General features: G+C 45.1%; 1 protein-coding gene across 5 annotated transcripts in view; it reads left to right on the top strand.

The window, feature by feature from the left end:
- The window catches only part of ULK1 (unc-51 like autophagy activating kinase 1), an 83501-nt gene that overhangs the window by 12547 nt on the left and 46724 nt on the right, over positions 1-24230 (top strand). For 4 of the 5 annotated variants that reach the window (XM_075110870.1, XM_075110866.1, XM_075110868.1 and 1 more), the window contains exons 5-9: positions 4433-4465; positions 5285-5321; positions 12186-12359; positions 14100-14173; positions 16919-17020. In XM_075110870.1, the coding sequence (XP_074966971.1) occupies positions 4433-4465; positions 5285-5321; positions 12186-12359; positions 14100-14173; positions 16919-17020 (420 nt within the window). Of the gene's footprint in view, positions 1-2219; positions 4273-4432; positions 4466-5284; positions 5322-12185; positions 12360-14099; positions 14174-16918; positions 17021-24230 lie in introns of those variants that run through there. The other variant, XM_075110871.1, reaches the window with a different exon arrangement.

Raw genomic sequence — 24230 nt, forward strand, 5'->3', positions numbered from 1 at the left:
TCCTAGCCCTGTTTAGAGAGAACTGCACGTGGGCAGTTGTCATCTCTTGGCAGCTGCTCCAGGCACTGTTTGAGAGGCAGCGTTCAGCCGCACGCGGTAGGTATCTTCTGAGAGGTACAAACCAGGAACCTTTGCCATCGGAGGGAGGCCAATGCACAGGCGGTGGTACCCTGTTCTTCACGAGAGTAACAAAACCAGTTTTGAGGACTTGAGTCCATGCGGCTCTTCTCCTGTAGGCAGTAGTAGCCGTGTTGGCCTCATGGTGCTTGGTATATGGCCCTAACAGTGGGGCTATGTGCATCCCCTAGGTGTTCCTCCTGCATCCCCCAGACTTCCTAGAAAAGAGGGTTTGTGTGAGGTGGAAGCCATTCTTTGCTTTTTTTTTTGTACAGCAGTGTCTGTTACAGCACTGGTTCTGCACAGATGTATGAGAACACTGCATTGCTGAGAGAGTTTTTGAGTGTTCTGTAACTAAGCTTCAACTTTTTTCCCTTCCTGAACATCCTTCTAAACCTGGTGGCAGCCCAGGCGCTGGGGTAGGGTGCAGAGGAGGATTTCTCTAAGGAAGTTTTCCTCTCGTAGACTTTTTAAGCTGTGGTAGGAGGATGACTAACTGTGGGTACACCCAGACATTTCCCTTTGGACACACCTAAACATATACTTTCCACGAAGAGGATCATGCCACCTTCCAGTATGGGTGGAGAGAAAATTTAAAGGGAGACAGGACTGCTGGGTCTTGATGTCCACAGTGCCATCCCTCCCAGTGTCCCAGTGAGAGATTTTAACACGGCACTGCCCTGGGATGATTTATGTGGTACTGCTAAATGAAGTTGCTTCATTTCTTTGTCCTCCGTCAGCAGATGTGCGTTATTTGTAGACAGCAGAGGCTGTTGCCTGTTTTTACACTCAATTAAATTGTAACTTCATCGCTTGGGCCTCTGCTGTAAGAACTAAGAGTCAGGCAATGTTCCAGACTGATTAATTATCAGCTTAATGGCTCTGGCAGAGGCCTCTTGGTGCTGTTGTGGAGCGTGGTCAGGGTACTGCTGCACCTTGTGATGAGAGGAAAAGTTAGGGGGTTGCCTCTGCACTGTTCCCTTTGTCGAGCTTGTTTAGTGATGGGATTAGCCCTGGCTGCATGCACGGGCACATGGGGGTGAGAGGTCCAGAGTAAATTATCTGTAGTGCCTCTTGGACATAAGCCTCTGCAAAAACACAACAAACTGTAATGTTTTTCTTGTTGCTCATGTGGAAATGAGTGGGTTGGGCATTTTTATGTCTTTTTCAGAGAGACTGGTAGCCTGAAAAATTTGGCTTGCAGCATTTTTTCCTTGTTTTGTTAATGAACAAATCAGAAATAGTATGAAGGGATAAAAATGGAAAAGAAATAGTTTCTGCTGCTGAATGAGCTTGAGAGAAGTCCCATCAGCCCATTTGAGAAAGTAGAAATCTCTTTAGACAGTTGTATCTGTTGTAACCACAGTAAGCTCTGGCTGAAGGCTTTTTCCAAACAAGAGCTTTTTTCTGGGGCCCTTATTAAAATAAATGTTTAGTTTTGGTGGCCAAATTCCTGCAAATCTTCTGGTAAGTGGGTCTTGAAATGCTGATGTTGCAAATGTGGATGTTGTGTCATCCCTGCTACAGGCGCCTGCGATCTGAAAATACACTTGCTAAATGTTCTCCTGCAGTGGGTGAGCATGCAGCAGGGTGGAGAGTGCTTCCTAGGATGGCTTGAATGTTCAAAGCATGCTGTTGCTGGTGGGTGGTTGGGGGAGCCACCTACTTCTCTCCTAAAAGCCTTTCAGGCATTGCCCTCTTATCTCTTCACCCTGTGTTGGTGGGATAAAACCACCAACCACCAAGGTCACTTTGCTGGGGAAGTTGAGCAGAGCATCTTCCTTGTCTGTGTAGGTCCTTGTTTAACCCTAGTCACTGTACACACTGGCTGCCAAAAAATCAATTGCTTGATGATGTTTGTTTGCAGAGTCTTTAAATAATGTACAGTGGAAAAACAACCAAACTGTACAGTGTATATAACTATTGACCAATAACTTATTGCAAATATCTTTTGGACTTCGCTTGTGTAAGCTAAACCTCCTCTTCATTTTCTGTATCAGTAATAACACATTAAGCTTCCCCCAACCCTGCTGGCACTATACATATTAATGTGTAGAGTTACTGAGCTGCAACGATCACAGAATGTTTAAACAAGTGTCTCATTTAAAATGTTGCTGTGGCAGCAATGAACTCGGTGTGGCTGCTAAGACCACTTGAGACGCTTCCTCCATGCCCAGCAGTGGCCCTGTAGCGAGCTCCCCGGCCCGCAGCCCTGCAGTTGTTCCCTGAGCAGCTGCACCGCGCTTCTGGTGTGTCCTCGCATCTTCTGGTACGTCCATGTCTGCAGCTCCTGAAGAAGTGAAAAGCCTGGCCGTCTTTTGTGACCCTTGGCTTTCCACCGTTCCTGCTAAGGGCGACAGGAGCTGGGGGGCTTTGAACGCTTCTGAAAAGTTTCCCCCAGCACTTTGTCATGTGCAAAGCTTGTGACGATGCCTGGTGTTTTCTTCTTGAACTGACTCCCTGGGCTAGTGCTTCTAACCACAGACTGGTTTCCCACTTCATCTGAAGCATGTGTGAAAGTGGATGACTTAACATGTGCCGTATTAAACGCAGAGATTGGAAAACAAGGGCTGTTTAAAACAAGGAAAAACAACAGATGCCTTCTTGAAGTATCACAGAATATTGCTTTTTGGACAAACAAGGGGACCTTCAAAAAGCTCAGCTGGGCTTGGCAGTGAGAACAGCTGTAAGAGCTGGGGATGGCCAGCCCCAGTGTCTGAATGCTGGAACTGGGGGAGCCACGTGAGCTCTGGGGCTGCTGGGCTGCCCAGTGCCCCTCTGGGGGAAGGTGGCCCATGCTGCACCCAGCTGTAGCTCGAGTCTCTCAGTTGCAGGTAGTTTGGCTTCCTCCCTTCTCCACCCCTTCCTACAACTGGTCTTCCAGCGAACATCTGGAAACTCAGACTTCACATTGTGAGGTTAAAAGAGGACTGCAAGAGGAATGATGGGAGGTGCTGAGGACTTGAGGCGTTGACAAAGGCAGTCAGTTTGGTACAGGATTGGTGGGAGGTAGAGTCCTGTGGGCAGACCAAGAGGAAAGGGGATGAGAGCAGACAGTGGAGACTGCTTGGGAACTAAAAGGCTGGTAGGGTGAATGCTGGGGCTTCTTGAAATTGTAGTCAGGCTTGGAAGAGGGATCAGGCAGGCAGGTGTCTAAACAGCCTGTAAGTAAAGGCAGGCTGCCCTGGAGCTATGGAAATGGAGTAAAATCTCTTGCTCTGCCCTGCTTTCAGAGCTTCTCCACTCACCTGGGTAACTGCTGCCTGTGCTTGTCCAGGACTGGGCCTGGAGTTCAGGAGTGACTTCTAGCATACAGGCTTTTATGTAGTAGGTCTGCTTCTGTCTGTGTTCTGTTTCAGCAAGAGGATTTAGAGTTGTTCACCCTTCTGGGTCTACCCAGGGTTGAAACATCTGGCTGTTTTCATGTTTGTTCTCTGCTGGTGGTTTGGCAGCTGTGCCAAACAAGTGCCAGGCAGCTGCTGGTGTCAGCGTGGGCATTGCACAGCCCCCTAATGCTGCTCCGTGGTGCTCTGTGGGGCACTTCTCTGCGGTATCCTCTGCGTGTACTGTGGACATAACGCCTTGTACACGCTTCCTAAGGCCAAGGAGGGTGGAGATCATCTAAGGCTGGAGGTAAACTCTCGAGACTGTAAGTGCATCACAGTGCAGCACCTGTAGCAAACTTAGGAAGACAAGCATTTGGCCTGGACTTTGCTGGTGTTGACCCCCTTGATAATCCGGAAAGCTTTAGCCACCTGATAATAGCGCTCTGTTAATGCACGTGTAGAAATTGGTTGTCCGATGTTGTGGTTTTGAGCTGAGATCTTTCCTTTTTACCCTCAAATCAAAGGTGAATCTCTTGGGTGCCTTTTGCCGTGGGCTTGGATTGCAAGTCCCAAAGTTGGGTTGCTCTTATCTGTGTGTTCAGACCAACGTTGTTCATGTGGGCATAGCTGCTATAAAGGGCCAAGTTAAATGTGGAAATGATTAAGGCTCTAAGATAGTAGCGTGCCAGCATCTGCATTGCATGCCGCTGTTAATCCCAAGAGCCCGAAAGGAACATGAAGACCCAAGGCACAATACAGGAGATCTGCCTGGTTAAACAGATGTGGGCACAGAAAGGAATCACATGCTTAAGTACCCGGCACTTGCAAAGTAAGCAATCTTCCAGGAATTAACCTATAATGAAGTTTTCACCCTCTCTCAGTATGAATCATAACAGAGTACAGTTTACCTGTTTAAAAGGAAGAGCAGCAGTTGTAAAGCATGTGAAATATATTTCAATGCATAAATCTTGTTTTTCCATTTTCCCCAGGAAATGGCAAACTCTGTCTACTTGGTTATGGAGGTGAGTGTGTATTACATCTCTTTTTTTTTTAACCCTTTCCCTCCCCCTTTCTCTTTTTACCTTTTTAAATTTTTTTAACTTGTGTAACAAACTGGTCTGCTTGAAACAACTAGTGCTTTCTGTTGGCAGTCTCACCTGTGACGCTTTTGCTAATCTAATCTGCAGCTGTGTGCCTTTGAGAACTGGAGCAGTGTGGGTGAAGACAGCAGCCAGGGGGATTTTTCATGCTGCTGCTGTCAGAAGGCCGTGCTGGCACAGGTTTAATCAGTCAGACGTCTTATCTCAAGGGTCACATGGGTGTCACTGGGTAGTATCTGCTTCAAAGATGCATGGAAAGAGAATTTTCTCAACACAGCCTCCCTGCAAAGCTTTTCAGTGTTTTCCTTCCTCTGCAGTCTTTGCTCTGAGGGCTTGTTGACTTTCCTTAATGATGTGGAACATGATGTGGGGAATTTCAGTTTTCAGCTGCGGCTGTTCCCAGCCTTTCCTGAACCAGCTTTCTGGTGGTGTCTCCAGTGGTGACCCCTCTGCTTTGTTCCGGTTTTTTCTTTCTCTCTGATGTGCATGAACACGGATGTGGATGCACACAACAGCTGGTTAATGCTGGTGTATCGTAATGCAACATAAAGTTTAGGGGAAATGGGAGGAAAGAGGGGACCTACAGGAATGGGGTTTTTCCTGCCAACTTCTGAATGCGTATTTTGATGCGTGTGATTAGTTACGTTTAGATACTACGATAAACCTGCCATCCTAGTGAAGTTTACTGTTTTTAATCTTTGATTTGCCTTGCATTAACTGAGCTTTCTGTTCTGTTTGCAGTACTGTAACGGTGGTGACCTGGCAGACTATCTTCACAGTAAGTAGAACAATATGGAGAACATCCTCTGTATTCAGAAGACGACACTGTTTTAGCTCTTTTTAAAGTTGTTGGCATTTGTGGAAGACCTAAGCAAGCAGATTGTGTATCTTTTCTAAAATTCCTGCAAAGTAAACAGAGTATTACTACTCTTCTAAGAGGTTCACCCTTGACAATGATTTGAAAACTGAGAATCTATGACAAGAAAAGCTAGTCTTGTAGTCTTTCCTGTGAAGGTCGGTGGTGACTGTCAGTGGTTATGTATTTTAGTTACAATGGCTTTATAGATTAAACATCTTCTAACACTGCTGGGGACGTGGCTTATCTTTTTCTTTGTCATTGGAAAAAAGCTATTTATTCTGAGGCCTTGCAGTTTTGTAGGGTTGGATTAAAATAAGATCCTAAAGAGTATATTTCACTTTAAGTTTACCCCTAAGGGTGACCCCACATCTAGGACAGAACATGTTTGTTTCTTCAGTGCATAGAGGGCAACAGTAGTGTAGCCAGTTGTGTCATGAGGGTGATGAAAACTAGTGACTTCAGGGTCTTTTGGCAAATATAGCGCAGGTATCTGACTGTGGTGCCCTGAAAAACCTTTTGGTGAGACTGAAGTGTGTCTCTGCCATCAAACGGAAGGAGACATGCTTTGCATGTTATCCAGCTGTATTGCTGCGACTCAGGTGTCAATCTCCCAAGCTATTTTTCAGTGCAGCCCACTGCACGGGTACAGGATCCTGGTCTCTGTGAAAATCACATTGCACCTGAGTGCCGAAGCGGTATGAGGATAACATGTTGAATGAGTTGCTTAGCCGCAGTCAGACACAGCCCTTATTTTCTGTTGCCCTGACTGTATTTTTTTTTCCTTTAAAGTAGCTTTCTTGTTTTGCATGTTAACTAGAAGATTACTAAACGTGAAGAGACAACTTTAAGCTCATTTCTGGTGATGCTCTGGATCTGATTAAGCAAAGTTTGTTCCCATTGTTCAAATTAAAATCTACTTGGATAATACTGCAGGCTCCTTATTTGAGGTGCATGATGCCTGGAAATGGCAAAAACTGAAGGATTAAAAGCTAAATTTACATGTGTTGGTATGCCTGGAATGATTATTTGGGGCTTGATGCTAGTATGTTGCACTCTGTTCATACAGGGTAATGAATTATGTTTGTGGACTTCAATTTTTGGAAGGGATTTAGTACTTGAAGGAAAATGAAGGAACATTCTGCCTTTCATGTGTTTCGTTTGTTTAAAATGTGAGTGAGAAGTGACAGGCATTTAGTTTTCAAAATCAGGTTTAGTGTGCTTTGCCTTAGGTAAGTGATGGTGGTTTGCATCTGTTGGGTATTGGTGTGCTTTAAAAGGAGCATTTTTGGTGGTGGTGAAATGCTGTTATGAATACCAAGTGAAAATGGTTTTGTATTTGATGCCTTCTTTTTCTCCTTGAATACAAGTGCAAATTTTAATAATGAAATGCTTTTAAAATATAGCCAAACTTCAGTTTTACCAATGTGTGGGCTTTGAACACGAAAGCTTTTAGCTTTCATGCACATGAAATGAACCTTGATGTTTAGACACTGGGTTGTGCACTCTTATTGGCAAAGCTGCATATGTAAACAAGAACGCAGCTTCTGGCCAAATGATTTATAGAAACATGGGTTTACAGAAAATCTTCCTGTTCACACTACTGCTTCTTTGTGTCCATTGTCACCTTCTCCCTTCCACCCCACCCCATCCAAAAAAAAAGGTGAAGCATATTGTGCAATTAGCTAGGCTATTAATGCAGCTCACTTCCTCGTTTATCAAATGAGACTACTCAGGAAATTGGTGGCTAGTTTGAAAAAGTGACCATGAATTGCATTTTCCAAATATTACTCAATTTTGCCCCAGTTCGGCTTGTTTGGGTTTGGTCCTTCTTTCCCTGAGTTAATTTGAAAAAGTTACCTTTAGCTCTGTTTTTACCAATAAAATATTTTACCTTGACAACTGTAAAGAGCAGCTGTTGTGACTGGGAAGTTGGTGCTTACTTTTATTTTAACTCTTAACATCTGTGTGCTGGTTCCCAGTAAAGAAACCCAGCAGCACAGATGTCCAGAGGGAGCAGTCGGTAAGGGACTGCAGCAAGGAAGTTAGTTACTCCCATCACTGCAGCAGAGATCTGGGTCTTCCAGCTCCCAAAGCGTAGATACAAGTGTCAGCTTTTGCATCACGTGGCTTTCTCTGTTCCACCACATGCTCCTTTGGGGTTTCTCCTCTCCCAGCCTCTGCAGGTGCTCAGGGTGCTTTTGATGATAATGATTTTTCTTCTGAAAGTTCAGATTTTTTCCAGGGCATTTCACTGGTACACAAGAGGCTCATCTCTGAGCGGCTGTTGTGCTGCTTCAGTTACTTTAATAATTGTGTGACAGTATTTAATTGCAACATCTACTTTCCCACTGACTCCTCAGACGTTTTTGCTGGCAGTTCCTGTAACACTTATGCAAGCTGCACATGCAAATCCCCTGCTTCTCATTGAACGAGATGCTTGTAAGCTTCCCAGTCCATTCTGCCCTCTAATTACAAGCATTAGGCAATATGGTAATTCTGTGTTGAATCCAAAGGCGCTCTAATTCTCCTTGTCTTCACAACTGGAAGACGTGCGTATGTGCACGTTTCAGTGTGTTTTGGCTGGGTTACGCTGTTGGTCAGCCCCATCTCTTTGGTACAACCCAAGGTCATGTGTGTTCTAAGCGCAACTTCTGCGATGATGATGTTGCTGTACTTTAATGGTACGGCACAGCTCCCTTTCTGATAGATCTCTGCGGATGTTGCTTTCATTTAAAGCCCACCTTAGGGTGTGTTTTGAGCTGAGTGGCAGATTACTGCCGTGCATGGTAGAGCTGTGGGAAGGATTACAGAAGTGACCATCCTCTGTATAGGAATAACTGGAATTCTGTGGCCTTGGCTACTCAGGAGGTCAGAGTAGGCTGATCTTAAAATTTCTTCTTAAATTCTGTGAATTGGCGTTGGCTGTTATGGACAGTCCATAAGTGCATATTCATGACCTTCCTTAAAGCTGCTGCTTGGCGAGCGTGTCTCTGAAGAAAGCTTCCTGCCAGAGCAGGGCATTTCTTGGTGTGCCCAGGACAGGTGCAAGGAGCTGTAATCTTGTAATTCATCCCAAGTGGTGTGGGGACCCCTTTGTAAACAAGAGGAGTGAGGCACTGCTGTAACTTTCTACCCTCTACAGCTAGGGAATTAAGAATATCTGTGATAAGACCAGACTTACCTGGAATAAGTCCTCTGAATTGTACAGAAGACTTCACAAGAGTCCCACTGGCCACGCTCTGCACGGGTGGAGCTGGGGGAGTTACAAGATGGGTCTCAGAGTTCAGCATGATTTGGATTGGGCCCATGTTAGAGACACTTGTGGCACCTTTGGGTAAGAGGAGAAGTTCTTTTTCCTAAATAACTTTTCCGAGATGATGATGTCATGTAACATCAGCGGGTGTACTCCAATGCGTCTACCCTTGGAACAGCTGACAAGGGCTGTTTACTACAGTTTACCTGGCAGGTTGAACATCTCAGCACAGGCTGACCAGGGTACTATTTAGGTGGTTTCACCCTTTTCCTACGTCTCAAGAGCTGCGAGGCACACAGGCCCTGCACTGACCTGCAATAAATACGTGCTCTGATCTACTGACCTGTGTAGCTGCCGTTCCCAAGGCAGTAAGCTGAGTGCCTCCTCACTGAAGTGGAGCCCATGAAAATAAACACAGGGATATTATTACTTCTCGGTAATGGCAAAGTAAGGCTTGTGAAACAGCGTTCTCTGCAAGAATGTGTTGCTCACTGCAGACATCCATGGGGATGCCCAGACTTCAGCGTAAGCTTAGTGTTCTGCCAGCAGCTTTCTGGTGAAGATGAGAATGTCCCCTTTTTACAGGGACAGGAGTAAAAGTTCCCTATTTGGGATGTAGCAAAGAGTCGTTTCATTCTCCACACTTTTTTTTTTGGTGCACATAAATTGAATGAATCTTCTGTACCTTCTCCCTCCCCTGTCAATGGTAGCTGGTCTAGAAGATCTGTTGTGGACCAATATCCGGAAGTTGCTGACAGTGTCATTTTTATTTATGTCTCTGTCCTTCAGTTGGAGATTGCTGCTGTCACTCGGTAGACTGATGGGCTGAGTGTGAGAGATAAGGACTCTTGTTTTTCTGTGTTACGGCGTGTCTGTTAATGGAGGGAGGTAAAGGGTATGCCCCTATGCTCCTTAAGCAACTGACTGTCCCTTCTCTGTTACTGATGGCAGCTTCTCAATTTCAGTCCTACCTTGCTGCATTACCTGAATTTGTGATATTTAATGCTGCCGGAGGATCCAGCAGACCTCTGTCTAGTTCTGCTGTGCTGTGACATGGTGGCTCCATTATGCTACAGCAGATGAACTGGGGGGGGGTCTATCTGCAGGCTCAAGGCACCAGCTTAGGTTCTGCACAAGTCTGGAAAACACCACCTTTGCAAGGCTGAGAGCTTCATACAGGGTTCTGTGGAGAAGCTTAAATTCTGCAGAAAATAGGTTTAGAGGCCCTGTTTTCTTTGGGTGAATGGGTTTTTCTGATCTTAGTAGCAATGGTTTTTTTAATAAAAGGAGTTAATATTCACATTAAGGAGGCTTAACTGGTTTGCTGAGGGATGGTGGCTAGCACTGTGTTAGCCTTATAGCCGCCAAATTATATTAGGGAGAGGGTAACGCCTTAAAGATATGGCATGCTGTTGGAACTGCAGGTCAGAACAAGGCTCTCAACAGCACTGTGTCTCTGCTAGAGGCAGAGTGTATTTAGCCAGGAGTTTGTAATTGCCTGCTAGCTTAATAACATTAAGAACTGCCAAGTTTCAAGTCTTGCTTCATATTTGGGTGAAGATGAGACAGCCTGTCCCCTCCTGGGCCTGAGCTGAATTAGGAAAAAACCTTCGGAATTCTTGCCTTTTTCTTTAAGGATGGTGCTTTGACAATTCCTAAATAGATTTCCTTGAATAGAAATCACAGAAATATTGCAGAGACGTTTTGGTGGAGAGAAGGTTGAGCACAGCTAAGATGCTGGACCTCTGATAGAAAATGGTACAGGATTGAGTACACTGACAGACTTCAGCAGAAAGTCAGGGAAAGCCTTGTTAAAGATGAAGTAGCGCTTTTTCCCAGAAGATGCAGGTGGGTTTGGTAGACTTGCATCTGAGCTGCCTCTTAATATCCTTAAAAACCCCTTCACAGAATCTCTCCTTGCAGATGAGTCTCCTGAATTCCAGCCGAGTGCTGGTTCAGGAGCAAAAAGGCCCAGTGAGGGGAGAGAAACTCTATATACATGTGCACTGGTCTCACGTGTATGAGTCCAGGACTAGCTGATAGCCGTGGTGACATTTTAGCTCTGCTTGTGCCGCCTTGTAGAACAGTGAGGTTTAGGAGTGGTGGGAATTTATTTTCTATTCTAAGTGCTGTTTAACTTAGATGTGTCCCTTGCTGTTTCCCATGCATGCATTTTAAAAGTTAGGTTTTTAATTTCCTGTGTTGTGTTGAAGCTGAGTGCAAACTCATCTGTGTTTTCATAAGGATTCCTTCCTTCTAGCTGACTAGGTAGAGTAGCATTTTGAAGCTCCTGCCAGCTTCTTTTAATGTCTTACTAGAGAACAGCTGCAAAAACACTAATGAAGTCTTGAGTAATTTACAGGGACCTTTTACAAAAGAAATTATTTTATTCAAGTGGAATGGTGCTTGCTTTAAGCCTGACTTGCACAGTGACTGGCAAGGAGGCAGGCTGGTAGCACTGTTGATCCTGAGGTTTGTTCAGCAGGCTGCTCCCAGCTTTGGCAAGAGTTTCATACATATAGCTCTTAAAATAATGAGAGCTAATATTGCATTGCTGTGATGAGAGGAGCCGGTTGAATGTTATTTTAATCCCTTCAATGTTTATTTTCACACCACAGTTCTTGGGAAGCCCATATCTCGGAGTGCAATTCAGAGCTTCCATATTTGGAGATTTTTATTACTAATATATTTTTTTTAAACAAATTTGCTTATGAAAGCATTCTGAGTCTGTCTTGCTGCCTCTGTGGGTGTATGACGGAGGGTGTCAGATGACTGTTTGCAGGGGCGTGTTGTTAGGTATTGGACTGTGGTTCACTCTCACACTGGGTTTGGGATTAGAATTATGGTTTGGTCTAGTGGGTGATGATGCACAAGGGTTTGGCCTAGACTTGGACTCATAACCTGGACTCATACCCTGACATTATAGATCACTGCTGGCCATGTACCCTAAATGACTGTCTGAATTTATCCTGCTGACCCTTTCCAGGCCCAGTATGAGCCTTAATGATTCTTACAGGCATAAATCCTAATTCTAACTGCCTCTCCTCTTATGTCCACCTTTAGTAATTGTCTTTGTGATAAAGCTCTGACCTTAGGGTATCCAACAGCTATCGACCATAGCTCAAAGGTAGTGACCCTCCCACTCCTCGGGCCCCAGGCCCTGCCTAGTGCTTGCCTAGATCTGCCTGGCAGCTCTTGCTGAGTGAGGGAAGCCCTAAACCTCACCAAATGTCACTTTTGGACCCAGTTGATAACCCAAATTCAGCACCTGCCACTGGTCCAAGTTCACCATTAAGAGGCTTGGGGCTGAAACAGCCCTGACCACAGAATAAGCTAGGAATGCAAATGCTCTCTCTCCCTTGTTGCCTGTAGGAATAATTCAGAAGTGGTATGTGGAGAGAAAAAAAAATCATATGTGGAAATAAAAATGACAAATTATGGCTAATTGCTGTGGAGAATCTGCCCTCTGGGCTCTTCAAAGAACTGGCGTTGCAGTTTTTACATCTGTGGTTTTTTTACCTCTTCCCTAGCTATGCGGACACTTAGTGAAGACACCATCAGGCTCTTTCTCCAGCAGATAGCAGGTGCTATGAAAATGCTGCACAGCAAAGGCATCATCCATCGGGACCTGAAACCGCAGAATATCCTCCTTTCCTACGCTGGAGGCAGGAAATCAAATCCCAACAACATTCGCATAAAGATCGGTAAGACCCCGTTACAAATGTGACCCTAAGCACGCTCAGGAGCATTTGGTGAGGGGTAAGGGGGAAGCCTCAGTCCGCCTTTGGGGAGTTGTCTAGGGGGGAAAAGAATTGCTGCATTTTCTAAAATGTTCTTAAGTTTTTCATCTTCCTCGCTTAGTTCCTCTGCTAGATGTAATGATTAGTTGGCTCCAAGCAGTAGGAGCAAGAGCTTTCTGCTCTGCCAGGACACAGACTAATGCAAAAGGTATTGGGTAGGCCTTGCTCTACTCCCAAGCTGAATGGTGCCTTCCTTGGTATAAACAAATAGCAGCCTGCTCTAACTGGCTTGTAATCTCCGGTTTACCAAGAAACGAGCAGCTGTTGTGACTTTTGTCTTCAGCTTTTAATAGAATTGAGGTAAATGTTGGTGTCTTAAGGCCTGAAACTAGCTGCTCTCCTGGCTGGCCTCAGAGCACAGTGGGAGTGGGGCACACCAGAAAGCAGGTGTTTCCACAGGCTGAATTAGAGGCAGGATTCTCAGCTGCATCTTGAAGAAATAAGCTTTTTTTCATACTAGGCAAGTGGCACAGATGGACCAGTCATTGGGACAAACGCTCCAAAAATCCAGTTGCAGAGCACACGTATCCCCTGTGGTCCCTCAGACATGAGTGCTGGCTGGTATCACCCACGACATGTGGACTTCTGATTATGTTACAGTTCACGAGCTGAAGCTGACACAAATTAGATAAAACTGTTCTTCACCTGAACCTTGTGCTGTGGAGAAAGTGTTCATGCTTTTATTCAGCTGAGAAATGAAGTCCTGTGGAAAAGTTTGAAACGTTGCTGCCGGTTTGGCTGGAGTGTATTTTGTGAAGTGCAGAGTTACCTGGAAGGCGGACGTGACTGGGAGCCGCCAGCGGGAGGGCTGCGGGCACGGCTGCTCTTCAGCACGGTGTACCCTGCAACCCCTCCCTCCTGCTTCCCGGAGAAGTACGTGGTCCAGGGAATAGCTCGCCATACCAACCCATTAGTGACACATGACAGTGCAAACAGCTGTGTCCATCTCCCAGCTTGAAATATCTGGTAACCTTGAGGGAACCTCTAAGTATCATATGATCAGATGCTGAGTAACCTGCAGAGGTAATTCGTCTTGGTATTCCTTGTCCCTGCTTTTCTAGCCACCAGGTGAACTACGGCTCAGCTTTCTGTCCCTGTGCTGGGGTTAGCACCGTTGAAACCCTTTTGAAGGAACAAAGCAAGAGTTTTCAGTAGGGCTGGTCTAGAAATGTGCACGGTGTCGAGGAGTGGTTTCTCTCGGATGTCTGTAACATTGCAGCCTTTTCAATGGAGGGGAACTTTAGGTTCCCCAAATTAAAAGTTGGGATAGCAGCAGATGAACTAGCCAGTATGAAGTGGCATGCTCTCACTGAAGTCAAGAGAGCTTTACCAGCTTCCAGCAGCTGACATTTCAGAGTGCAGGCAAATGGGTACAGGGAGAAGTGACTGTTGATATCTGAAAAATGGATGGGAGTTTGTTCTTCTGAATACTTCTTTTTGTGGCTTGGTCTGTGCTTTTCTGGTGCCTGTAGCACAAGGGTGTTGCTGCTCGAGGAGAGCTATCGAAGTGTTATTAAGGTGGGGTACTTCACTTGCTGCGAAGACTTATGGGAAGTGAAAGGAAAGTAGGGGGAATCAACTGGAGAAGGTGCAGGCTTTCTAGAACTGGTGTCTGATCTGGCCTACCTCTGTTTCTCTTTGTAGCTGACTTTGGGTTTGCCCGATATCTGCAGAATAACATGATGGCAGCAACACTGTGTGGTTCGCCAATGTACATGGTAAGTGTGTTTTGCTTACAGGTTTTTCTGTCTTGTCCTTGCTTCCAAAAGCAAGGCTTTGTTTTCTGCTAGTCTTTCCCCCAGACGTGAAATGTTATTTACTTCTCAGAAACCAGCTATTACACAGGGAGACTTCATAAAGTTCTAGCTGCTGGTAATGTTGGACAACAGGTGCCTGTGTGTCACCTAACTTTTGGGTGAGCTGTTGATAAATAAGACTGAACAAAACAGGGTATTGATTGCTGTCTGCTCCCAGAAGATGTGTCTTCCAGGGGGAACCAGGGCCTCTCCACTGAAGGCACTGCAAAATGAAATCTATTGCCTCTGCTATGAGCGAAGCAACAACAGAAAGTGAGGGCTGGGATGATATTTCCCACATCTGGCTGTATTTGAGGTGTTGCTTCCTTGGAGAGGAACCTCAGTAAATAACTGCTTCAGCAGGTCTTTCTGAGACAGAGTGGCTCTGCAAGCCTGCTGTTGCCTTGGGATTTGCAGTCATTTTTGCTAAGGCCACAGCATCAGGAGCAAGGTCCCTGTTTAACTGAAGTTTTGTAAAATCTCCAACTGTTTTTAGCTCTTTAGTCTTGCAGAATCCCTTCAGATTTATGGACCTATGCAGGCAGCGATTTTTGCCATTCTGGCTAACTCACTCCCAAGTAAGCTTTGCTGTACAGCTCAGCAGATGAGTGTAAATGGAGCCCAAATGCTTCTGTTGGCAACTTTTGTGCATTCCCACTCTGTAACCCTTCTCCCCCCACTAATTCTCTCACCAAACCAGCTGCTTCCAGGATGACTTTTTAGCTTGACAGTTGTGTTTAAAAAACCAAACTGATCCCTTTCACTCTCTTTGTACTTTCCACTCTGGGACCAGTATGTGCAGAGGTGATTTCTTGTTTACGCTCCTGGTAGCAGTCAAGATCTCAGCGTTGCATCAAGTCAGTGAAATTAAAAATGACGTAACCAGGCCAGAAATAAAAATGTCCAAGCCATCCATGTAATAGTTCCTGGGGATGTGGGTGACTGAGCTCAAAGTAAAAAGATGATGTGGATCAGTTTAGGTGGAATTTTTTGCAAGTGCCCTGGGGGCAGTAGGCATCTCATTTTGAACATGCTCTAATCCACGCTGAGTGTGTTTTTCTGTCTGTACTCTTCGGGCAGAGTTAGGCTGGACTGTGCTGCAGTGCACGGGGTGGTGGGTTTGGTAGTCTGTTCCACAGTACTAGCTCAAGGAAAACAACTTCCTCTCTCCCTTTTTTTTTTTTGAAGCCTGATGTTTAGTTGAACTATGCTGTATGTGAAGATGATGTAAGTTTTTTTTTCTCCTGCAAGAGCTTCCTGAATTATCTATTTTTAGTGATACTTTTTCTTTTAGAGTCTCTTGTGAAAGTAAATGAAAACATCCAGCTTATTTTTTGAAAGGGCTGGAGGAAGCTAGTAATGTTCTTTTTCTCTTTTATTTTGTTTTTTGTTTTAAACAACTCTGGACATTACAAGGAATCTCAAAGTTTCATATTGTTCTGTTTACTCTGATGGGTTTGAAGAAAGATGGGGAGGGAGGGTTCAGTTAGGATTTAGGGTGTGGTTGAAGTCTGTCCCTGCTGCTACTGTGGATCTTGTGCAGTAGCCCTGGGAACATCTGCTGGCAAGGCAGGCTCTTGTTCTCTGCTTTAGCTCGTAGCTCATTGCTGCGCTTTTCATTTTGCTTTTTTTTAAAAGAAAGGTATTTTACTTATGCCAGAATGAGATTTCTGTCTGAACCCTGATATGATCTGTGTCACGTGAGACTTCTAACCTTCTTGTGCCGTTCTTGTGCTGTTTCCTTGGCTTTGCTTGGTGTCATGCCTGCTTCCCTTAGGGACAGACCAAGCTCCTGTCCACAGATTGTTTGCTCCCATTTCTCCCCACCACCCCATTACATAGCGTGGCCTTTACTTCTAACAGAGCTAGAAAATTGAGCCTGTTCCACGTTGGCAGCGCTGCGATGAAATCTGTTGTTATAAACGCGTTGGATTAGCAAGCCTGCCCTTCTGTCCCTCTGCTGCTGCTGCCGCTCTTAAGGCACGCTGCCTCCTGAGCCACAGGGCTTTGTGGACTTGCACCGTCTCCAGCTTCTGGAACAAGCCTGGGAGGGAGCAACTGAGGGCATGGTGCGAGATTAGAAACCAGAGTCTGAGGCACAGCAGGGCTCAAGCTGTTGGACTGAAATGCACAGACCTGCCTTTGAACCCAAACTGTGACCTTGGCAGCAGGCTCTGGAGCATAATTAATATGCGGCCATCTTAGGCTAAATGAGGAAAGTGCCTAAGTGATGCAGATCAGAATGGAGGCTGAAGCAGACCTGTGCAGTGTGAGCCTTTGCTTTTCTTTATCATTTACTTGGTACTTGCTTTGGTTTAGAAGATCTGTCCATGCGATTTCAGTGAGGCTTCTTCTGAGCACAGGTGGATTCAGCAAAAAGTGGTACGCTGAGAAGGGAAAGTACCGAGTTTGGGCAAAGTAGCGAAAAAGCATCTATATTTTCTTTTGTCTGAGTTGAAAGTCTCTGCCTCTCCCACTTATATAGTGAATTGGCCCTTTCAAGGTAGTGTTACAGTTGTGTTGGGAGCAAATATTTCATGGTTATTGGGGAACTCACCTCAGGGCTTTTTAAAGAATAATAGTGACTTCTACTTCTTGTAGCTTTTTTTTTTTTTCCTGGCAGCTGCATCTTTTATAAAACAGATCTCTTTCTCTCTCCCCAAAAAGGCACCAGAAGTCATTATGTCTCAACACTACGATGCCAAAGCTGACCTCTGGAGTATAGGAACCATCATTTATCAGTGTTTAACAGGAAAGGCTCCTTTTCAGGTGAGTTGCTCAGGTCTTATGTTTTGACTCTCTTGCTTTTTTCTTTTTTCCTTTTAATCGGATTACTCTAAGCCTTCTGTCATGTAGAATATTAACTCCCATAGATTGAGCCTCACAGAGGTCTGGCTGTCCGACACCTTGACAATGTGGTGCTTTATATGTTGTAATGCTGGATGTGTTACTAGAACGTGACTCCTTCTCTGGGCTGTATCTCAGTGAAATGTATTTCCTGGTTAAAAACCCTTAGGAAGGGTCATCTCTTCAGAAAATTACCATGAATCAGTTATAGCGGTGGTTTGTTTTTTGTGTGGTTCCCCCCGCCCCAGGTCCACATTTAAAAAATCAGTTTCTATTTACAACTGTAGTCAGCGTATAATTTATAATTCTGGGTATGGAAGGACAATAAGGAAGATTGTAACTGCAAGGTAATGTTCGGGATGATTTGGTGGTAACTGGTGTATTGCAGCTAAATTGACCTTGTTTATAGAGCATTTAAGAAGGATCTTGTCAAAAGGATCTTATCTGTCATCTCACAGCAATTCCTTCCAGCCTGATATGTTTATGTTCATCAAGTCCAAACCCCTCCGAATATAACGCAGTCCAGTAAAACCCCACCCTGTAATTTATGTCATAGCTTCTGGGTGAGCTAGAGCAGATCTTCTGTGAAAGGCCGCCTCTGATTTTAAACTTCTGAATGATGGAGAATTCATCACAGCCTTCTGCAAGCTGCTTTGGGATTACTTCATGTATTTTTAATTTTGTATATAGCTGGAGTTCGTCTAGGCTCGGTGCAGTTTTCTTGTTCACAATCATTAGTGTGCCACACTGCTCATTACTTCTCTTCTTCCATGCTGAATGAGGTCTGCAGACTCTCCCTTGCAACCACTATTTTGAAGTACTGTACTTGTCAGGTTTTTTCCTTGCTGTCTTACAGCATAGCGGAGAGATGCTTGAGTTGCTGGTACTTCTTTGCTTCTCTAATGTGTGAGCTCTGTAGAGCTCCTCTCTAATATGTGGAAAAAGACCAAATCTCAGATTTGTGCTGATGTCTAAGCTGATGCCAACTCTGCAGCTTCTTAGATAAGTTAAGGCAAATGTGAACTGTGGCCCTCTCTTCTCATGTCTCAATATCTTTGTCCTGACTCCCTAACAAAAAAAAAACCCAAAAGCAAAACCAAATAACAAAACACACCCAACACCCTCCAATCAACCAAAGGAAAAAAAGTCACATTGGAGCTGTGGGTGTGTGTGAATCTATGCTCATGTAATAAGGCAAATTTTATGAACTGCGTGACTTTCTGAGCTTTAGTTCCACAGCTTCTTGAGTGAAATTCTAAGGCCTTAAATATTTATGCAGTTACATCATCAGGAAGGATAAAGTGAATTCTGAATCTGTTGCAGGAAGGAGTGGGCAAATACAGAAGTAAACTAATGGTATGTTTTGGTTTTGTCTGGAGCCAAGAACACTTCTGTCTTTCAGGGTAATTTTTTCCCTGCTGCTGTAAGAACCTTCCATTCCAGTGCTTTGTATTCTGTCCACCAGCTTGCTCTGTATTTAGAGCAAGACTTCATTTCCTTTGCATATTTCTTTTTTTATAAACACCCCTACAAAGTACACTGAAACTCCTGAATGGCCTGTTTCCCGGCTGCATCCACTTGTTGTCAGTGTTGGTAACTTTGTCTGAGAGGAGAAAATGACTGTCAGGGTAAAAGAAAATAAATATTTGTGCATTAAGGAAAAGGCTTTGGAGGTAGAGAAAGCAAGATTTGACTCTGCATGCATAGGAGAGCCTTGCACTTGTTCTGTCTTGTGTCTTGGTGCCTTTTAGTCTCTAAAGGCACCTTGATACTATACTCATTCAAATGATTTAGTTATTTAATGTGGTGACTTTGTCATAGGTGTTCCTAGCTTAGTAGCTCACGCACAACCTTGGGCCATCTGATTTCTTTGAAAGGAATTGGGTAGCTTTTATCATTGGTCATTGAAGCATGTCACAGAAATGTTCTTCTGAAAATATTTGTTCTTACAGAAATTATTTTTCACAGGAAACAAAATTGAATACCAGTCAGCTTTATTTGGCTCTACAGCCAAGGTGTGGAAAGGGCAGGTGGTCAGAAAGCCATCAGCTCTCTGCCTCTGTGTGTGTCCTCAGGCTCGCACAGCGGTGAGAGCAGCCTCCTCTGTGCCTGCATCCCACTGGCTGAGGCATGGCAATACCCTGCCTTGCCCTGGGCAACAGAGGGACATTTAGGTCCCTGCCCAGCAGGTCCTGATCCTTGCTTTGTGCTTGCCTGGCTGGATAACTTCTTTTTCCTAAATACATCCAACACTTGTTGGGCTGGGGATGGGGGTCATTGTTTCTCTATTTTAATTTTTCCCCACGCCCTTTCCTCTTTTGGGGTTTGTATTTTGATGCAAAATGCCAGGCCCCATGTGTTGTTACAGTAGCAGCTGCGGATTTGTTTGATGAGGGAGAGAGAAGAGCTTAGCCCAGATGGTTCTCTGTGCACCATCTATTTGTTTTGACCATGTGTGTCGCAAATTGCCTTCTCCTCGCTGCGAGTTTCAGGTGAAAGAAGCTTGTCTAGGGCAGATGTTGGAAAGCTAGTTAAAGGTTAACCGGCTTTATTTCTTGTTGGCATGACTGTGTTGTAAGAATTTGCTGATGGTCACTGAGCAGGCCAGAAGCTGTTGTTTACAGGGCTTTAGGCGGAGAGAGGGGTAGTGGTCAGAGGTGATGGAGAGACCATGAACAGGGCTGAGTGCTTTGGGAGGGACATCTGCAAATGGGTGGGGAGATAACAGGATGATTCTGTGTAGTGTCACCAGCAGACCCAGTTGTACAGGGCAGCCAGGAACTGGATTTCTGACATAACCTCTTTGGGCTAAAGCCTCACAGTGCCTTCCCTCCCAGGCTGGCAAGGACAGCCCCTCGCCTCTGCCTGGCTGAGATTCCCATGAGAACCTGGAGCACAGGGGCGTGAAAAGTGCCGCATTTCTGCGTTCTAGCTGTTCACGGGGCTGTAAACCAAAAGGGCTCCAGTGTTATCCATAGTGAGGAGGAATGAGCTGTCTAAAAATAAAATGGGGCTTCGAGGGGCTGGGTTAGATGGAGAAAAGATCAAATGTGTGGAAAGGCTGAGGCAGCTGTCAATCCAGAAAAGTGCTTGTAAATCAAGACAGATGCGTGTATGTGCGTGAATGTGATTTCTAGCTGTCTCAAAGTTAAAATTAACTATAGCTGGGTCACCCAAGGCAACTTCCCAGAGCCATTCCTGTCCCTTCCGTGCCTCCCTGCATGCAGACAAGAAAGAAGCTGCAGATGCTCAGGTGTGAACAGTTGGTAGGATGGCTGGTGAAGCTGTCTTAAGGAGCTTTTTGTATTAAATGTGTCCATAAACAAAACAGTGAGTCTGCCATAGGGATGAGATTAATGGGATTCATAATCCCTATAAACAGATTTGCTGAGCACTGTATTAATGTGGAATTGTTAATTTGCCTTGCCTAATAAGTGGTCTGCCCTTGCATTTCTTCATTTCTGTTGCTAAGGACAGGACTTGAACAGTGCATTTCCTGGTCTTGCTGACTGGTACTGAGAAGTGTCTTGAGACTGTACTGGTTTTCTCTTGTCCTTACCTGATCTGAAGAGGTTGGGACCCAGTGCCCACCATGAGGTGATGTAGCCTGCGTAGACAAGTGGCAAGCAGAAGCAAAACTGCAGGCAGAGAAGACCTACACAAGGTCTAAAATGTCTTCCAAAAACAATCTAGTCCTTGTCAGATGACGTTTTAAATAAAATTAAAGGACCTCAACTTGGGGGGGGTGGGGAAGGAAAAACAGATAGACAGTGGGGAGGGGTGAATCTCCCTCATGTTCCTGGTGACTTCTTTCATGTGATCCCTTTAAAAACTGGGCAGCCCTTGATAAGCGGACACACAGCCAAGCACATGCACTTTGTGTCAGAGCTGCCTCTGGGAGTGGGATGGGTCCGCTTGGACATCAGATCCTGCTAAGGACCGTGAAACCTGGTTGTCTGCTGCCTGAGCCTTTGCGTGAAACCACTCCTAGCTGCTTTATGGACAGTGCCCGCAGGAGAGCGAGCTGGGGAGCAGGGAAGTGGCAAAAGAGGTGGCACAAGTTTTGCTGCCTGGTGTGGCAGCTCTGAAAGAGTTAACCTGCCTGCGTGTGTTCTCATCCCAGCTAGCTGCTAGGTGAAAAATTAATTTCTAAGCCTGGTGTACCAAGTCCATTGCTTTATTTCTGAGTTAATTCTGCCTGCATAAGTAGTAGGATTATGTATCACTTACAACAGTTGCTATGTTGTGAAATGGGCCTTGAGGAAGCCTAGGGAAGAGAGGATTACTTTATACCCAGAATTTGAACTCCTGGTTGATTTGTTAGGCAAGCTGCACCTCTGGACTGTCCTGTGTCAGTGGGGACAGGTATTCCTGGCAGTGGTAGGTTATTCCGCTGAAACTGGGCACAGGGATTGACTTGTTGCTGTAGACAGCGAGCCAGTTCGTTGGCTTTTGGCCCAGCATTTCCAGGTCTGGTCCTCCTCTGTTGGGAGGAGAGAGAAAAACATCCATGGATAGTTAAAGAAAAAGGTTTAGGGGGGCTTTCAGAATCCCCTGCATGACAACCACTTGGCTGTGGGAGTCTTAAAGTATCAACTGTTAAGACTGCACAAGCAGAAGGTATTTGCAGTGGGTTTTCAAGCTTTTCCCTAGAACTACTGAGCTAGAAACATCATTAGTAATTTCTTTTTTTTTTTTCCTAATATATCTGAATCTCTTCTCTGCACCTCCAAATCCCCAGGAATCCCAAAGGAAGGGATTCAGACAAAAGAACAGATACCATACACCTGCTATGAAGTGTTGACTAGTGTTGCTGTTCACCGAAGGTGTGAATGTCTCTGGCCCTCTTCAGGCTGAGCCGCTGGGCATTTGCATCCAGCCTTTCCCCAAGCACAACAAATCCAGCGCTGAGTGCTTTTGGAAACGCCACCCTGCGTGCTTTTCGCGTGCAATTTGCTTGTGGGCAGCCAGCACTGAGTGGGATTTGGCAGGGTTACACTGAATGCCTTTGTTGGCTCAACATATTTCCACTGCTGCTCAGGACAAAGTAAGAGTGGCAGGATTGAATTTGTCCAATTGTCTTTATATATAGAAAGGACAGACAAAACCAGAGCCAGTTACACTAATGCAGCTGCTCCGCAGTAACATGAGAGGGGGAACAAGGGCATGAATTGGCCTGCTGGTGTGTCTCCTGTTCTTGGGGAAAACTGAGCTGTCCGTTCTGCATCCCTGTTTCTGACAGATGGATGCTGTCCTACAGGTAGCAGCTGGCTCCATGTACCTCAAATGCTCTAATTGTTAGGTGCCTAAAATGTGCTTTTTCTGGTGTTTTTCTTGGGTAAGGTGTGTCTGCTTGGAAGGCAGGTTTCAAATTAAGTCCTTGGCTTCCTCGAAGAAGGAATTCAAATGGCACTTTTAGTGTCCTACTGAAAGAAGAAATGAGCAAAGTGGCTGCAGGTACCATTGCTTTATGCAATGGATGCTGACAGCAGGAGAGCAGTGGGCACGTTACTGGGAGCCTGCCGCTAGGAGCAGAACTGTGTGACTCAGTTTATTAATAATGAAGTTACACAAAGATGCGGTTGGTTTTACCAAATTAATGGTGATCCGCAGTTGTCTGTGCTGGGCACCCACTAAAGAGTGACCCTGTTCCCTAGCCGGCAGCTGCCCGTGTCAGAGACCAGCCTTGGACTGTGGGCTCTTGAGGACAGCCCTCGTGAGGAAGCGGGGTCTGGGTAGGCAGGAGCCTGACACGCTGGATGCGGTCCTTGCAGAACAAGTGGGGATTGTACTGAGACAGCAGAACGTGGAGAAACAACATCCCTACAGGGAGATCTCTTTAATTTGTACAAAGAGGAGTGGAACTTTACTGAGGATTTTGCGTCTGTCCAAGCTCGTGCATAGAAACCCTCTGTAATGAACTGGGCTTTGCATGTGTGCTGCTTTTAATATACTCAATCTTTATTGCCAGGAAAACTTCTGACAAAACAGTGTTAGAAATAGATCAGAGCTTCATTGTATTTGTGAAACAATTGAGTAGTTGTGACAGGAAATGAACAGAGCAAACAGCCAAGGCTTGTATCTCTCTGATGTGAGCAAGCACTTCGCTTCCCTGCAGTGGAGTTCTGTTCCTCCTTGCATGATACGTCTGTCAGGCATATTTTTCATTGTGCAGAGCATCGTGGCCAAGCCATTTGGTGCAGTGTGTACGCTTGCCTCGCTAAACTTTGCCAAATATTAAGAATCTAATTACAGGGCAAGATCTGCAGGGGGAAGGGTGTAAAATAGTTTTACTGAACCAAATCAAATTGAGTGGCAGCGATGGGAAACTTTGATGCATTTTGGCATCTGTGTAACAAGGTGCTTTGCTGAATAACATTCATTTTAATGGTTTGTGAAGCAAGTAGCTTTGCACTTCCTATTTGGGTCCCTGCGGTGTCTGTGTACAGCAAAGGATATGTTATTGCAGAAAGGAGAACCGGGGAATCTTCCTTACTTCCTTCTTCTAGGAATCCAGTAGATGCTGTTGGTACAAATTGATAGGAGAGCAGTGAAGCTTGGGTTGCGAAGACTGAGAAATACTGCCCTGATCAGTGCTACACGAGTCTATTGATATTAGCAACTCTTGAGACTCTCCCTTTGGTTTCTCTTGAGGTTTTGTACCAAGCTCTCACAGTTATCCTTAATTTTCATCTTCAGCCAGAGGGAGTAGGTAATGTTGAAACAGCATCATATGTGGCTGCTTTTCCAGCCATGCTGTGTTAGTGGTATTTTGATTCCCATCTGCAGATTGGCTTGTCTGATTTGCCGTTTTAAGCATCTTAATTGACCTTAAATGCTTCTAATTTAGAAATAGAAGTAGGTGGAAGGCTCCAGGGTTTTTTGAGCCTGCCCTGAACATCAGGAGAAGCTGCCTGTTGCCTTCTTGTTCACACTTTCCTACACACTCTGCACCAATAATTGATGGCAGATTAATCTCTCTGATCTTCCTTCCCTGTTTATATGTGCCTTCATGTCTGTGGCGTGCCAGCCAGCCTGCTCTGCCTTTATTAAAGAGACTTTGCCTTAGCAGAAAAGCTTGAGACACTAGGGTTAATTTACTGGCCTGTATTATTCATGGCATAAAAACAAA

This window comes from Phalacrocorax aristotelis, chromosome 15 (genome assembly GCF_949628215.1).
Source record: "Phalacrocorax aristotelis chromosome 15, bGulAri2.1, whole genome shotgun sequence".
NCBI lineage: Eukaryota > Metazoa > Chordata > Aves > Suliformes > Phalacrocoracidae > Phalacrocorax > Phalacrocorax aristotelis.